We start from the raw sequence: 16998 nt of genomic DNA, 5'->3' as shown, positions 1-16998 counted from the left end.
ACTCCCACAAACAGTTGGTTGGGGAGGTTCTCTCATAGAAAGGATTTATTTTCAAATAGAATTGAACTGTAAGTTGGGTGAAGAAAAGGTTCCCAGCCTTTTGGATTCCATGTACTCCTTAGCTTAAAGCTAACCTTACTAAAGGTTTTCTGTCCTCACGTACCATATTCAAAATGAAGAAAAATAAATTCTGAAGTTTAATATGCATATGGACACAAATAAAATACAGATTATTTTTCATAATGAAAAATTTATTCAGTATACAAGATTTGTAGTATTATAAAATTGTTCAAAGTCAGGACAGTCTAATAAATTAGTGAGATACTTGATTCTTTTTCTTAATGAATAATTAATAATGATAGCTAATATTTACATTGTACCTACTATGTGGCAGACACTATGTTAAATGTTTTGTATTATCTCATTTGACTATCACAGCAACCCCATGAAATAGGTGGTATTATTCTCTCTATTTTACAGGAAACTGAGACAAACAGAGGTTAAGTGACTTGCCCAAGGTCACATAGCTAGTAAATATCTGTGTCAAGGTTTTAATTCAGGTATTCTTGACTCCAAGCCCAGAGTTCTATCACTGCACCACCTAACTGCTTTATTAATCAATAGTTTTATTCTCAGTTTAGCATTTGAAAGAGATGCCTAAATATCATGTTCAGCCTCTGATTTGTTTCCCCCTTGGAATTTGATTGAGAAAAGCACTAAGAATGGTGATTCACAGAGATAAGTCTTATAAATGGAAGTACAGCTTCTGAGCAGTTTAAGTAAGAACAGAATATGTTTCTCCAAGGATACTCTCCAAATTTCTCAACCCCACTGATTGCAAATCAATTCAGAGTTTCTGGTTATTGCAGAGATCAGTTAGATCATCTTACTCTTGATCATTGCTGAGTACTTTCTTCCCCAGCTCAGTATGAAAAATGTCACAAATCTGTAAATCATCCACTTGTCTTTTGGTCAGTATGGTCTGTCTGCATCTTTCTTTTTCATGATTTAGAGATGCTACATAATGAACTTTCCTCTCAGTTCCCTCAATCCGATTGTTCTCTCTGGAATCCACTTTTTTCTCAATAACACTACTACGTTTCAATATTTCAATAGGATAATATGATTATTTACCAAATATTTCCAGTGCTGCTTTGACAAACTTCCTGTACCACCTGGAGTCTCATACCCTAGGTTGACAACCCCTGGCATAGAGGATATATATGGTCAAAATAGGCCATTAAATATGCTATAATAATAAGATGACCAAGTGACCAAATAATCAGATATTGATGTCCAAATTTCTAACAGTTTGGTGGCTATAACTAAGCCTCTTTGAGGGAATTTTAAATATGCTTTCTGGCTTTCCTGTTTAATAATGCAAGAAGGTAACTGGAAAAAAATTTGAGTGCTTAATACAATCAGTGACTTCTAAGTACAAGGGGGGAAAACTCTTTGTCTTTCAGGCTTTCATAGCACAAGAAAACATAAGAGAAACAAAATATAAAACATAAATCAAATATAAAATAATAGAAATATAATGGTTATGTCACCAAGGATACCTCTTCAAAGTATTCAGAATTCTGGAATTCTATGGTTGTACAAGTTTGGAGATTTCTGATGTTGGTGTTGTGTCAGTTCCATTCAATTTCTAGGTAGATACACCTCAATAGCTCTTCAACTTTCATCTATCTGCCTACATGCACACATGGATATTGTATATATTATGTAGAAAACATGTAACATGCATTATATATTACATGTAACCAGTCATAAATTAAAATAAGAAATAGAAAAATGTTTTTATCTTATATTTATCTTCTTCATATCCAGTTCTGTTGACCTTGTTTTAGGAAAGAAAAGCTAGGGCATGTTCAGAAAAGGACATGAGAATATGCCACATGAGAATAGCTTAAGGGATCAAGGAATATTTGGTTTGGAAAAGAGAAGACTTGGATGAACATCAGAGCAGTCTTCAAATGTCTGATTACTTGCAACGTAATAGACAGATTTAATCTTTTTCACTCTCCTGTTTCCTACAAGAAAGTGGAGCTAGACCAATGAGTAAAGTTGCAAAGAGATATGCTTTGACCAAATATAAGAAAAAAATTTCCTAACAATTAGAAATGGTCCAAAAATTGAATGAATTTTTTTGCTAAATCATGATTTTGTCTCAGAAGTCTTTAAGCAGATAAGGGATAATTATTCCTTGGGAATTCTGTAGATTGAATCCATACTTTGATATGAGGAAACAACATTAACTCTGAAATTCTAGAATTATTTTTCTTATCTGAACCTAACCAAAAGCAAGCAAAGCTAAGTATTAGGTATTAAACCAATTCTACAAATAAGACTCAGATGGTTTAAGTGACCTGTCTAAAGTCAAGCAACCAGTTGGTGGCAAAACTGAGAATATAAATGTATCCTCCTGATTCTGTATGCCAACCTCAAAGCAAAAATCTGAGGTGTTTGAAAGAAGAAGAAATACAGAAGAAAATGTTATTAGCTTCTATGTGTTAAGATCTATAAAGAAAGCAGTAGCCAGAACAGCTCAGAACATCTCATTGGTATCATTAAGGAGTATTTGAGAATATATATATATATATATATATATATATATATATATATATATATATATATATATATATATATTTTAATTTAAGGAATGGTCGTCTTGAACATTATCATAATTAATAAGCTAACTGTTCTCTTTGGGAGACACTTGGAGTTTTGTTGTTTGTTTATTTGTTTTTCTTTTGTGGAAAAAAAGTTCAGTCTTTTTTCCACTGACACACCACCTCTCAAGAATAAAATATGTCTCCTAAAAATGAAGCATTTTATTCAATCATAAAGTGGAAAAAAACAACCAGACAATTATTCCAATGGGAATTGACTAAATCTTTTCATAGCACTGCATTTTAATCACTTGTGAAGTGGTAATAACACACACTTTTGATCAATCTTCTCCTTCAAGGGTCACTAACCTTTCAATGAAGCCCCACTTCCAAGACAGATATCTTGCTGTTACATTGTGAGGTCTCTGGTATTATATTCCACCACAATGGAAGCACTCAGTGCACATATTGCTGTGGGGTGTCAGACTGTTGCCATTCCACATGAAGCAGGCTACTCTCCCTCAGTGGCTTTCGAAATTGTTCTGAGAGAAGCTTCCTAAGGAAGTGTTCAGTGTTTCCTCACTTCCTTTATGGGTCAAAAAGATTCACAGATTCCTTTCAAACATCTGAATTTCCCAGAAAATACCCTTTCAAAATAACAGGAAAAGTATGTTTCCCACCATTTTATGGTGGTTGTAAGGATGTTTCAGAGATTCAGTCTGTTTTTCTCTTCCCCGCTAGGTCCCCCAACAGTCTCAGTTTTTCTTTATAGCTGGAGCACATTTTAATATGAGGGTCTTTTCCATATTTCATGGTAGCTGCCATGTTTCCCCTGAATCTTCTTTTCCCCAGTCTATTCTACTGATCCACATAAGCTTGAACTGGAGTTTTGTGCTGGACTAAGAACACAGATAACTTTGGGAACAATAGGGATATTTAGGAGTCACAGAGCTAGCAAGCACAAAGATTTTTCTGGGAAATTTCTGGTTCAATGCAAAATAAATCTATTGAAAATGTCATTTACAAATTGAGAATATAATTTTCAGTTCTAATTCTCAAGGTTAAAACACACAGTCACGCACACAACAAAGAATTACATCAGTTTCTAAAGTGAATTCCAAATGTGGTCTAAAAATTCTGAAACAGAAAGAGAGAAAGAAAGAGAGAGGACAGAGGAGGGAGAGAGAGAGACAGACAGACAGACAGAGAGAGACAGACAGAGACAGACAGAGACAGACAGAGACAGACAGACAGAGAGACAGAGACAGAGAGAGACAGGCAAAGAGACAGAGACAGAGAGAGACAGGCAGAGAAAGAGAAAGAGAGAGAGAGAGAGAGAGAGAGAGAGAGAGAGAGAGAGAGAGAGAAGGAGGGAGGAAGGGAAGAAGGAGAAAATGAGAGAATACTAGAACATTATAGACACTCTATTAGTTTCTCTGGCACATTCTTCTAATACCTTTAAGATGATTTAAAATCTAACCAGCACCAAAGAAAGGGATGTTTTGGCACCTTGGAGAATCAATACAGATGCTGAAAGCTTCATTTAGACCCATGAATGAACATTGGCTGTATGCACTGTTCAAAATAGCCAAATCTAACAATAAATCAATTCCCATTGGCATAATAGTCTGGTTGTTTTTTTCCCTTTATGATTGAAAGTTTGGAGTGGAGATGTCTAAATTTTCTTGTCTCTACTCATTGTAAAAATAATCAACTTGTACTACATGGTTCCTAAGGTCCCTCCAACTCTAGATCTCTAAGTATGGTCTATGACTTTTTTGGCTTGGAATAAAAATCTATTATGTGCCACATACTTTGTCAAGCATAATTAGTAAGGGAATGGAAAGGTGTTGGAGAATAAAATTTGCACTACCAATGCCGATCTATAAATTTTAGAAAACAAATGCAACAACAACAAAAACAAAAAAGTTAATATGATTTGGGACTACATTAAGTGGGACAGAGCTTCTAGAAATAGGGAGGTGATAGTCCCATTGCACTCTGTCTTCATCATTCTTCATCTGGAGTATTATGCTCAGTTCTGGGAAAGAAGGTGCAAGGAAGATATTGATAACCTTTGACTGTCCAGAAGATGGAAATCAGAATGTCAAAGGGCCCTATGACAATGTCACATGAAGAATGGATGAAGGACCTGGGGACACTAAAGCCAAAGGAAAGAAGATTCAGAGAGAACATGATAGCTGTCTCTATGTATTTGAAAGACTGCAATGCAGAGGAAGGGTTAGACTTAATTCTATTTGACTCCAGAAAACAGGAACAAGAGCAAATAGGTTGAAATTGAAAAGAGGTCAGTGTATACTCCATGTCAAAAAATACTCCTAATAATTCAATCTCTCCAAAAGTGGCACAGTCTGCCTCGATCAGCAGTGGGTTACCCATCCTAGGAGCCTTAAAACAGGTGGTGGATGAACATTTATGAGATATTTGAGAGAGGGAGATTCTTTCAAGTACAGGTTAGAGTAGATGAGCATTGAGTTCCTTTTCAAAGCTCCAATTCTATGACACTCTGCAACTTCCAGAAACAATGAGGGGCTTATTGATTTCCCCAGGGTCATAAAGCTGGTATGTGCCAGAGGCAGGGTCTAAAACCAGGTCTTCCCTGGCTCCAAGGGGAACTTTCTATTCCATTTGACATGCTGACGCTCGTGATGTATTTAAGAGAAAAAGGCAGTGTATCACCTCAACTGTGTGCTACAATTGGCTTATGAAAGTTAATTGTTAAATTTTAAGGGTGAACACTTGTTGTTTAGTCATGTCTGACTCTTTATGACTGTAAATGGGGTTTTCTTGGCAAAGATATTGGAGTGATTTGCTATTTCTTTCTCCAATGGATTAAGGCAAACAGAGGGTGAGTTGCCCAGGGTCACACAGCTGGAAGTATCTGACGCTAGAAGATCTAAACTCAGGACTTCCTGATTCCAGGCCCAATGTTCTACCCACTGAGCCATCTAGCTGGGAAAATTTTTATCTTGGAAATTGTAAAGGTGAACATGAAAAAGCTACAAGAATCTGTGCTTTATTTGGAATTTTATTCATTGTCCAGACAAGAAAATGATGGAGAAAATGTTAATGATGCAGTTAAAGCATAAAAGTGTATTGTAGTTACAGTTATCTTTTTTTGAGAGTTAGTTGTTAAACATTTATCATCATGACCCTGTATCTCCTGATTAAAAGAAGAAAAAAGACAGATTGCTTTTGAAAATACTTTTAAATAAAAAGGAATTCATTTTCCCAATCAACTGATGCAGACAGTATCTTGTATCCTACTTTCAGCTCATCAGAAAGATTAATGCTTCTAAACTTAAGTTAGAACAATTGCACTCTTGCTCATTCCAGCAGTCATTATTTTTAGGCCGGAGGATTTCTGCCATGCGGTTATGGATTAGGTATTCATATTACACCTTTCGTCAGAATAGCAAAATTCCAGGAGGACAAAAGCCCAGCGTAGGTCATGAAGCCCATCTCTGTGTTGGTCTGCTTCAACCTTTTAAATATTCAATTTTGTTCTGGTTGTTCTTTCTTCCTCTCTCTGACAAGTTGCCAGAGCTGGAAAATGGATTGCTAGCAATCAAACTATGGAGTATTTAAAAGGTCAAAATAATACAAATACCCTGTTTTCTTTCAGAAAGAAAATGAGTTGTTAAAACTGTGACATGCCATCCCAGGCCCCTACCTTTCTTAGAGCTTGGTCATTTCCACTTGAGAATGATATTCATATTTAAGAACAATGCTGTCTTCCTGATAGTGCTTATGATGTGTGCTGAATGCTACCAAAAGAACTATTTTCATTAAAATCATAATGAGCCATCTTTCCATCCTTTAGGAATCACATGATGCTGTAGCTAATAAATGCATTTCCAAATGAGACACTAAAAATGAGGCTAGCTCTCCATTTCAGGCCCTTCAAGTCTGATGTTTTGAGAGATCTCACTTCTAATGCAAACTCCTTCCTCCCTCTCATTTTGCACATATGCCCTAAATTCAAGAATTTCCCAGCCTATACAGTAAGTGGAAATTTCCCCAAGTAACATCAATCCATATATCAGGGCAGCAATGGGATCTCCTGCTATTCTAATGCATTTATCGTAATAGCAGCTTCTAAATGTAATTTAAAAATGCAATTTCCCACTGCTTAAATTAGCTAGCTGTACAATGTGCATTCTGATGGCACCTATGGATTATTCTCAAGTGATCACAATAATGATGATCTGTTGCCCTAAATTATATCGTTCTGCAGTAAATGTAAGGCTAAGTTTAAACTGTAAGATTGTATGAAAACTGACAACCAGTTTTTGAAAGTTAAGGAAAACAAGGCGGAGTCTCATGAGAGCAGAAGGAATATTTTGCTTTTCTTTCTCTTGGAATGCTATTGAAAGCTACAGGTATTGTGAGTCTCCCCATTTTCTCCAGGATTAAGTTATAAACATCTCTGTTTTGCATTGAAAGTCACAATTTGGTTCCTACCTATTTTTTCTGGACTGATTTCTTATTATTTTTCCTTCACATAGTCCACGTACCAGACAGACTGGCCTCCTGAATGCTCTCTGTATACAGCATTTCTATACTCCACCACCACCACATTTTTACACAGGCTATTCCATACACCTTCAACACAATTCTGTCACAACTACACCTTTTAGAAATCTGAACTTCCTTTGAGATTCAGCTCAAGACTGAGCTCCTTTCTGAGGTCTTTCTAGATATTTCTAATAAACAATGCTTTTCTATTTACTGTGCCTGTTTTGTGTGAACTTAATTATTTATATGTTAATCTCCTCAAACCCTCTCCTCAGTAAAATATAACCACCTTGAGGACAGTGACTAATCATATTGGCTTTTGTATCCCCAACGTATAGCAGATAGGCTGGCAGCGACAATTCTTAAATACTTGTTGAAAAAATGAATTGGGACTGGCCCTTAAAATGAGGCAAAGGGAGTGAGGTTTATTTGACATAAAAGGTATCTTGATCTAGAGAGGCAAATCGACACATTTGAAATGCTGAGTGCTCAGTTGGCTAAAATAATTTCCATCAGTGGGAGCAGTAAACTAGTGTCCTAAAAGAGTTAATTTATCTCAAAAGGACAAACAGTCATTCTAAATGCAGTTAGCTTTCAGCTCCCCATGCAAATGGAGGAAAAGTCATTTCAAATAGTACAAAAATCAATTGTCTTATTTCTTTTTCTCCTTTTTTTCCATTTCTTACTTCCTTTTCTCTTCTTTTCCACCATTTCTTCTTCTTCTTCTTTTTCTTCTTCTTCTTCTTCTTCTTCTTTTTCTTCTTCTTCTTCTTCTTCTTTTCTCTCTCTCTCTCTCTCTCTCTCTCTCTCTCTCTCTCTCTCTCTCTCTCTCTCTCTCTCTCTCCCCCTTCCTTTCTTTCTCCCTCTCTACTCATGAGCCCAATCATACTGCTGATGACAGCAGAAGCTTTCACCTGCTCCATTCCTAGCCTGAAGCATCTCACTGCTCTTCAGCAGCCTGGTACATCACCTACCTCCTCCCCACCTCCCAGGAGCTCACCATATTTGTGCCAGACTTAATGTGGACACTCAAACAGCTTTAGTTCTACTGTAGCTCAGAATCCCCATATTCAAGTTTTATTTAACTTCCCTCAGTAATGGGGATTAAAAAGATACATCACCATGAACAATAATTTCTTAAGACTTGGGAAAGTTGTGTTCTGCTTTATTATCATCTAAACAGTTCATATAGGTCTATCATCCAGTTGGAAAATTCCCTCCACTGATGTGGAAACTTATTGGGAACTAGCAATGGTCATAACTGCTCCACCAAAGCTTTCTGGGTCCTTTGGGGGATGAGGGTGTCGGTAGTTCAGATCCAATGACTAAAAGATGTTCCTGGGCCAAAGACATAATTTGTAGCATTCTGTGAGCGTGGAGCCACAGGTTAACCCTAGAACCATTTCTCTCTTTTACTGTAGTATATGGCTTAGATTTTGTTGACATTTGCTTCAAATGTCAACCAACTAGTCACGACTACTTCATAAATTTGATAATTTAGTGACTTAAGCCCTCCTAGAATTCTTATCTGTAACAGAGGGACAAAATGAACAGTTGGTCAAGCACTGAAATGGGAGGGATGGCGAAGTACCCTTAAGAACTACTTCTAAATTGTTAATAGTAAAAATAATAATAAGTGATTGTATACCGCAGGTACTCCACAGAGAATTGGGTAGTTCAATAACTTCATAAAAGTGTTTCCCCAGAGTGGAGCAAGACTATGTGCTAAAGCAAGGAGAAACCTGGACAAAGGAATAATTATTTGGGGGGAAATAGATATGACAGAGCTGAAAAAGAAAAAAAATAGCTTGATTATAATTTACAGTCTTTAGGGAATTGCCTAAGGTACTATTAAGTGATTTACCCACAAGTCACACAATTAGTTCTATCAAAAATAGAACTTAAACCTAGACCTTCTTCACCCCAAGGCCAATCCTCTATCTAACAAGCCATGTTGCCTCTCCTTGGGAAATACTGCATGATTTTTATATGTTTGTGGCAGACTTACTGCTGACGTTTTACTTAACCTAATATAAAAATAGTCTTATTTCAGTACATACATTGATAACATACTTTGACAGTATGTGTGTATTGGAGGGAGAAGGTCACAGTAAAGGGGGGGAGTTGTGGGAGAGAAGTCGTTTGTAGAGAGATGAAAGAGGAAGCTGGACCTGTCAAGATTTTCAAGAGGTTGTCTACCAAAATGTGCAACTCAGAGTGGATAACTGATAATCAGCTATAAATCTTTTGTGTCTAGAAATAGTTTATGCCAAACTTGTTCCCAAATCACAAATTAAAAGAAAATCAAGAACTTTATTTTGGTGTTGTTTGCGGGGAGAGGGGAGGATTGTTTGGGGTTTTTTGTTTATTTTTTTTTTCTTTTGCTTGAATGAACAATGATCGGTCCAGTCCGTATCTATGATTTCATCAGTTTGTAGAACTCCCAGTACAGAAACACCTTGCTCAGATACAGATAGGCAATTGCCAGAAACTTTGGTGTCTGGAGACACTGAAAGGTTCAAAGACTTGACCAGTGTTATGCATCTAGTAATTGACAGAGGCAGACTATGAACCCAAGTCTTCTTGACTTCAAGGCCCAAGCTCTAATTACAATATTATGCTCTCTCTTAATGCCTTCATTTTACAAAGCATGAAAAACACAAAACCAAAGAAAAATTTGGACCCAATACACGAATCCTTAATTTCTGCCACCACATATTTTTCTAATTACAATAAAGATTGATTTTTTCAGAAAAGTTTTATTTTATCTTTTTTTTTATTAAAAAAACAAACTAAGAAGCTTCTTGTACTGCCATACTAGGAAAAGTGGATTTATGGCTCATAATCCTGGGGTCACTTACATTTTCCCTAAACACCAATTTCTACCTAAAATCAATAAAGAATTCTGAAGCCATTCCCATAATCACCCTTAAGTATCATATTAGAGGGATTTAGCTGGGTGATCTGTTTTAAACTACTCTCATGAACAATTGGCTGCTTTTCACAGGAGTTGAAAGAAAAGATGGATGAGCTCCTGCCCTTGATCCCAGTCCTGGAACAGTACAAAACGGATGCCAAGTTAATCACCCAGTTCAAAGAGGAAATTAGGAATCTGTCTGCAGTCCTCACAGGAATTCAGGAAGAAATTGGGGCCTATGACTATGAAGAATTGCATCAGAGGGTGCTCAGCTTAGAAACCAGACTTCGAGACTGCATGAAGAAGCTGAGTAAGTTGAATGATTTTATTTACTTTTCTGAGTTATGTGTTTACCTTTACTAAATGTTTTTGCTTTTGTAATACTGAATATAGCCATGCTAAGAAGTAATGAAAGCCTTATTAACCTTGGGTATTGAGATAATGAAAATAATTTACTCAACACAAGCAGAGGCTATATGACTGGTAAAAGAAAGTCCCTCTGATTTTTTTTTTGAGGCAATCAGGGTTAAGTGACTTGCCCAGGGTCACAAAGCTAGTAAGTGTCTGAGGTCTGATTTGAATTCAGGTCCTGCTGACTCCAGGGTCCATGCTCTATCCACTGTACCATTGAGTTACTCCAGAAGACCTTTTAATTTAAACATTTTCAAAAGCAAACTGTTTTGTTTCATTTTTAATAACAGAATAATGTCCCATTGCTTCTTCTCAAATGTTCCTTGAGAGTCATCCTGGAGGAGTGGATAGCAATCCAGTCTCTGAGTCAGAAGATTTGAGTTCAGATACTGCCTCTGACACATACTGGTTGGATGACCTTGGGAAAATGATCCAGCCCCTTAGGGCCACAGGAGGTTGATATGGATATAGCTGGCAAACACAGAGCAAGTTGCAAGATCAGCTTCAATAGCTATCTACAGTCAGTAGACAGACTCCTTGTGCCTCTCTGTTATTCCACAGAGATATGTATTTCTGATCTTAGTCTCATTACAACTGGTACAAGGTGAGGTTATTGTCTCATCAGGGGAGCAATGACCCCTCTTCTTGTAGCCTTGTGAACCCACTACCTCCCCCAAAAGTCTTTTGGATAACTTTAATGCTTGGTAATTTTGTTGTGTCATGAGTCCTAAATATGCCTCTTTGTATCTTGCAAGCACTGTTCCTAGTTCTGCCTAGAGGAGCCCAGCAGACAAGCCTACAAATTTTTGAGAACAGGTGTTCTATCTTCCCCGAGTTTTCTCTTCTCCAGGTTAAATTAGCCCAGGTCTTTCAAATGATCACTATATGAGCATTAACTCAAGGCTCTTCACCATCCTAATTGCCCTCTTCTAGACATCCTCCAACATATCTATGTCCGTTTCTGAGAAATGAATTAAGTATACTTGAGTCCTTAATGATATTTGATTAGAAAATGACTGATTTTCTGGGAAGTTGGGTACCATTTTAGTACAAAGATCACAAATACAATTAAATACAGAATAGAATGAAGATCTGTGCTTGTACTATATAACCTTTGAAGTCTCTTCCAGCTCTAAGTATCTTTAATAATACAGATACAATAAATTTGTTCAATGATTTAAGCTTTATAAAGTGCTTTTCTCACAGATTTGTGGGAGGTAGGGAGTGAAAATATCAATGTATATGGGAAAAGAAGTATCGACTCTAAAATCAGAGGCCTGGATTAAAATTTTACTTTTGACACATATCTTTGTGACTCTGGAAAGTCACCTATCCTCCCTGAATCCTACTTTCCTGATTTGTAAGGTGAAGGGAATGGGGCAGGTGGCTCATGAGGTCCATTCCACCTCTGCATTTAAGATTCTGTGATACTCCTTTACTGATGAGAGAAATAAAACTTAGGTAAGTGATAAGTGAAGTGAGTTGTCTAGGTTCATGCCACTCAGAAGTGTTAGTGCCAGGACTCAATCCACAAACAATGAAGGAATCACTATACCTGTATAATCTCTCTAATAGCCCTGTTAATGGAAAAGAATATGATAGATATAGCCAATGACCCATTGGCTGGAAGGTGACTGAAATAGTGGGCAAGCTGTCATGTAGAGAATGAAGGACGATATCCTATAACTCTCAGGAAAACAGCAGTGGGCAAAACTTCTCCACCAAAATATACTCCATCAAAATATACTCACCTCAGAATGGTGGTGTCAGTGGTCCAAATCCATGGGAGGGGATAAAAGCCAAAGAGAATATTCCTGACTTACCAACGTATTTGTCCATGAGTTGACTAAAGAACCATTACTCTCTTCTATAGTAGGATGTGGCTTGAATTTTGTTGGTATCTATATCAAGACGCAATCATGACTACTTCATAAACTTTACGAGTTCATGATTTTACTTAGGCCCTCCTGGGATTCATGTCAACAACACAGATATAAAATGAGCAGTTGGCCATGGACTGAAGTGGGAGGGAAGGTGAAACCCCTTCAGGAACTAACTCTATGCTGTTAAGAAAAAGGGATGCTTGCACATAGAAGGCACTCAAGGGAGTACTTGGTTCCTCATTAACTTCAGAAAAATGTTTCCCCTGAGGAGAGTAAGACTATGTGCCAATAGAGGGAGTGAACACAGGGAAGAAATAACAGTTTGGGAAAAATAGATGGCTGAGCCTGGAGTTAGGAAGACCTTATTTCAAATATGGCCTCAAACCCTTAGTATCTGTGTAATTGTCTAGGCTAGCAATATAATCTTTGATTCAGTTTCTTCATCTCTAAAATGGAGATTGCCAGGCCTAGAGGCCTGTGTGGGCTACCCGAGTCTTCTTACCTCACCTCCGAGGTCTTCGGTTGGCCAAAACCGGATGCTCATATGAGAGAAAGGACGTTCCAGAGTCGAACAAGGGTTGAGCTTTATTTCAGGGTCTAGTTACAAGTGCAGGGGGGTCTTCCTTAGGAGGAAGAGGGGGAGATTTCCTAAGGAGGCTAGGATCTGAAGGGATTGGAAGTAGAAGTACAAGCGGGGAGAGAGGGGGAGGGGAGAGAGGAAAGAAGAAAAGCGGAGCCTACTGTCCTCTTGGCTCCTCACGTGCTAAGAGAGCTTTCAGGCTTCCTCAATCCTACTTAACCTTCAGCCACACAGTTTGCATCTGAATACCGTGCTGTTAGATAACAATAGTGTGCCCAGATCCGGGACGACCTCAAGGGCAGGGAGACTCCACCCATCACGTATCTCCCGGGGAGAGGCGGAAATACCCGAGCTAGCCGAGCTAGCTCAGTCTGACCTTCTCGAATCCCCGCTGTTCATGGAGGGCCTCGTAAGACTCTAAGATTTAGAAGTCCCACTTTTACCCGCCCGAGACCGTCCACAAGGATTTGAACTTCCAATCCCAACATCTCCCCTTCTTTGTTATGCGCGGAGCGCACCTGGCTCTAGAGCAAACAGTGGCTGGAGGCTGAGTGGATTAGGAAGGCCTTTAGCATATGAGTACCCTACAACAAGACTTCATTCACACAGAAATCTGAAGCTAGCACAACTGACAAAGGGAGGCATCAAATAAAACAAAGATGAAACTAAATGGCTGAGTTACAACAGGGGAAGTGCAATCAACTAATCCCAAAGCATATTTTAAGAGAAGCAGCTAGTGCTGGCGCCTACACATCACCACTCCCTCAGTCATGCAAATGGATCTCAACGGCCAAGCCTGAATGGCCAAGCCTGTGGTATACAGGCGAAAAGTTGGTCACCCCTTCCCCCCCCAATGTCCTGGGTTTGTGATATCAAAGTCCTCCTTCAGCCGGTGGAAAGAGATGCCTAGATGGGAAGCTGTCAGCAGCAGTGTCTGCAGTTGTGATGAGGGCTGCCTCCTCTCTGGGCAGCAAAGTTAAAGCTGTCAGCAGCAGGCTCAGGTGGTGTATGATCCTTCTCCGGGGTCTCCGGGCTCTCCGGGGTCTCCGCCTCCTGCGTCTCCGCCGTCTCCGACATCGGTTCCCACCTACGGATCCTTCTAATGGGAATCCACGCGTTACCTTTTCCTGTGGAGACACAAACATACCCTCGACCCCATATTAGTATCTTAAAATGTCTAATAGCTGGAGTAGTATGTGCGCTTTTTGAGACAGCTGTATCAAGCTCTGATTGTATTAGGCCTCTTGATCTTAGCTCTGATTGTATTAGGCGACCTTTTCCCCTTCTTTGTTTAGCGAGGATCGCCTTTAAGGTAAAATTGATAAGAATGCATAGTGGCTGTTTATTTTGGTATAGCTGCTGCCAGGTACTTACAAATGCTTGATTAACATCTGTAAGGAACCTGAACTTTACGGATTTTTTCTTTATAACAAACACAGGAGCATTCCAGGGTGCTGATTGCTCCTTAACCAGTAGTTGTAGTGCCTGGAGTTTTTCTGGAGTCAGGGGCCATTGCTCCACCCAAATTGGGGTGTCTGACTTCCAATTCAAGGGTGGGGACTCCAGAGCAACAGCAATGGCCCTTACTAAAAATTTGATAGCTTCATCCCCAGGCGGCTCATGATGTCTCTGCCCCAGATGTTAAAACTAAGTCCTGGAATCACCAACGGCCATACGGTCCCTTGGTGATCCTCTGCCTCCCACTTTACTGGGTGCATTGTCTCTAAGGTATTTTGGCACCCTCCTATTCCCCACACTGGTCTCTGGCTTTCTTTGAGCTTCCAGGGCCGGGGTACTGAGCGACCGCTAAGGCAGGTCCTATCTGCTAGATGGAGCTCCGAACCTATTTTTTCTCTACACTCCTTAACTTTCTGCTCGCCTTTCTGCATTCCCTGTGAAGTTTCTCAGCCCAGACCTCCTGTTCCTCTGGCTTTATTACTGGCAATAGATTCCCCATCTCTGCCCTTTTCCCATGGGTGTGGGAAGCTTCTCTCACTCTTTCTCTCCTTCCGAATCTAGGATTCGGGACTCGCTTCTTTCACAGCCCCTTCCGGGTGTTCCCCAAAAACACCCAGGATATCTGCGCTCCTGTCCCTGTTCGGAGACGCCAACTGCCAGGCCTAGAGGCCTGTGTGGGCTACCCGAGTCTTCTTACCTCACCTCCGAGGTCTTTGGTTGGCCAAAACCGGATGCTCATATGAGAGAAAGGACGTTCCAGAGTCGAACAAGGGTTGAGCTTTATTTCAGGGTCTAGTTACAAGTGCAGGGGGGTCTTCCTTAGGAGGAAGAGGGGGAGATTTCCTAAGGAAGCTAGGATCTTAAGGGATTGGAAGTAGAAGTACAAGCGGGGAGAGAGGGGGAGGGGAGAGAGGAAAGAAGAAAAGCGGAGCCTACTGTCCTCTTGGCTCCTCACGTGCTAAGAGAGCTTTCAGGCTTCCTCAATCCTACTTAACCTTCAGCCACACAGTTTGCATCTGAATACCGTGCTGTTAGATAACAATAGTGTGCCCAGATCCGGGACGACCTCAAGGGCAGGGAGACTCCACCCATCACGTATCTCCCGGGGAGAGGCGGAAATACCCGAGCTAGCCGAGCTAGCTCAGTCTGACCTTCTCGAATCCCCGCTGTTCATGGAGGGCCTCGTAAGACTCTAAGATTTAGAAGTCCCACTTTTACCTGCCCGAGACCGTCCACACGGATTTGAACTTCCAATCCCAACAGGAGATGATACTAATACCTCTATCCCAGATTGCTGAGAAGAAAATGAGTTAACACTTGCAAAGCATTTTGCCAACCTCAAAGTGCTATATGAATTGTAGCTGTGGTTACTAGAAATACCTGAAAAAGAGAAAAAAAAGAATATGCACAGAATTTCAGAGTTGTAAGGGTGCAATGAAACTAGTTAGATTGACCATTAGATAAATAAAAATCTCACTACAAAATGGCAAATGAATGGTCATTCAGATTCAGCTGCCTCCAAACAGTTTGGAGGAATCCTCTCTGAACTGTTCATAACTGTGTCAGTTTTGGAAGTCACTTCGTTTTCAGACAAGCAAGACAAAGTATGTCTCTGCAATTTCCTCCTATTTTAGTCTTTCCTTTTATTGTTGTCTTCAGTCATTTTCAATCATGTCCCACTCTTCCTGCCCCATTTGGGGTTTTATTGGCAAAGATAATGGAAATGGTTTGCCCTTTCCTTCTCTATCTTGTTTTACAGATGAGGAAACTGAGACAGAGTTAAGTGATTTTACCAGGGTCACAAAGCTGTTGATTGTCTGAGGTTGGATTTGAACTCAGGAAGATGAGTCGTCCTGGCTCCAGGTCCAGCACTCTATCCATGGTGCCTGGGGTTAAACAAAATAAGCCTGATCACTTTCCCATGTGACAGTCCTTAAAATATTTCACAATAGCTACCATGTTCCCACTGAATCTCCTTTTCCCCAGTCCCTAATCTACTGATCCCCATAAGCATGAATTTGATACCTTTTCCATCCTAGAGATAAATTTTTTAAATGGTCTTGTTTAAATCAATATTACATATGTTCCTCTTATATAATCAAAGGTTAAATAGCAGTTGTTTGGGTATAAATGGTATTTCAACTTTAAAGAATGGCCATAGATATAGGATGAAAAATTTAGATCTTACACCTCATCGTCTGATAAATTTCATTTTGCTGATGAGGATATTGAGACCCAGGGAGATCTGAGTGTCTGAGTAAGTTTCCAACCAAGATCTTCCTGATTCCAAAGCCAAGGCAACATCCATAACACCACACTGATAAAGACCTAGGCAAATTGTTATAAATAAAATGTGGTGTCACCATAGGAGGAGACAGTTGCAGAGTAGTCTATTCCTTAGATGTCACATGTATTCCACTTTCATCAATAAAATGAAATCTAGAAGCTTTACTTTATACTGATTTCTAGTGCAATAGAACACTCTCTATTAAAGCCATTACAGAACATTGTTTTCCATTATGAATTATGAGAAATGACATCACTGAAATAAAAAATATAAAGAGAAACCCTAAAATAGTAATAAAAATCATGCAA

At 39.3% G+C, this 16998-nt stretch overlaps 1 protein-coding gene across 1 annotated transcript in view; it reads left to right on the top strand.

Annotated features, from left to right (window-relative positions):
- OLFM3 (olfactomedin 3) overlaps positions 1 to 16998 on the top strand; it is a 75555-nt gene that overhangs the window by 38342 nt on the left and 20215 nt on the right. The window contains exon 4 of the mRNA XM_072644154.1: positions 10162 to 10381. Coding sequence (XP_072500255.1) covers positions 10162 to 10381 — 220 coding nt within the window. The remainder of the gene's footprint in view (positions 1 to 10161; positions 10382 to 16998) is intronic.

Source organism: Notamacropus eugenii, chromosome 2 (assembly GCF_028372415.1).
Source record: "Notamacropus eugenii isolate mMacEug1 chromosome 2, mMacEug1.pri_v2, whole genome shotgun sequence".
NCBI lineage: Eukaryota > Metazoa > Chordata > Mammalia > Diprotodontia > Macropodidae > Notamacropus > Notamacropus eugenii.
Note: the sequence above shows the minus strand (reverse complement) of the source record. Positions and strands in the feature narration are given on the sequence as shown.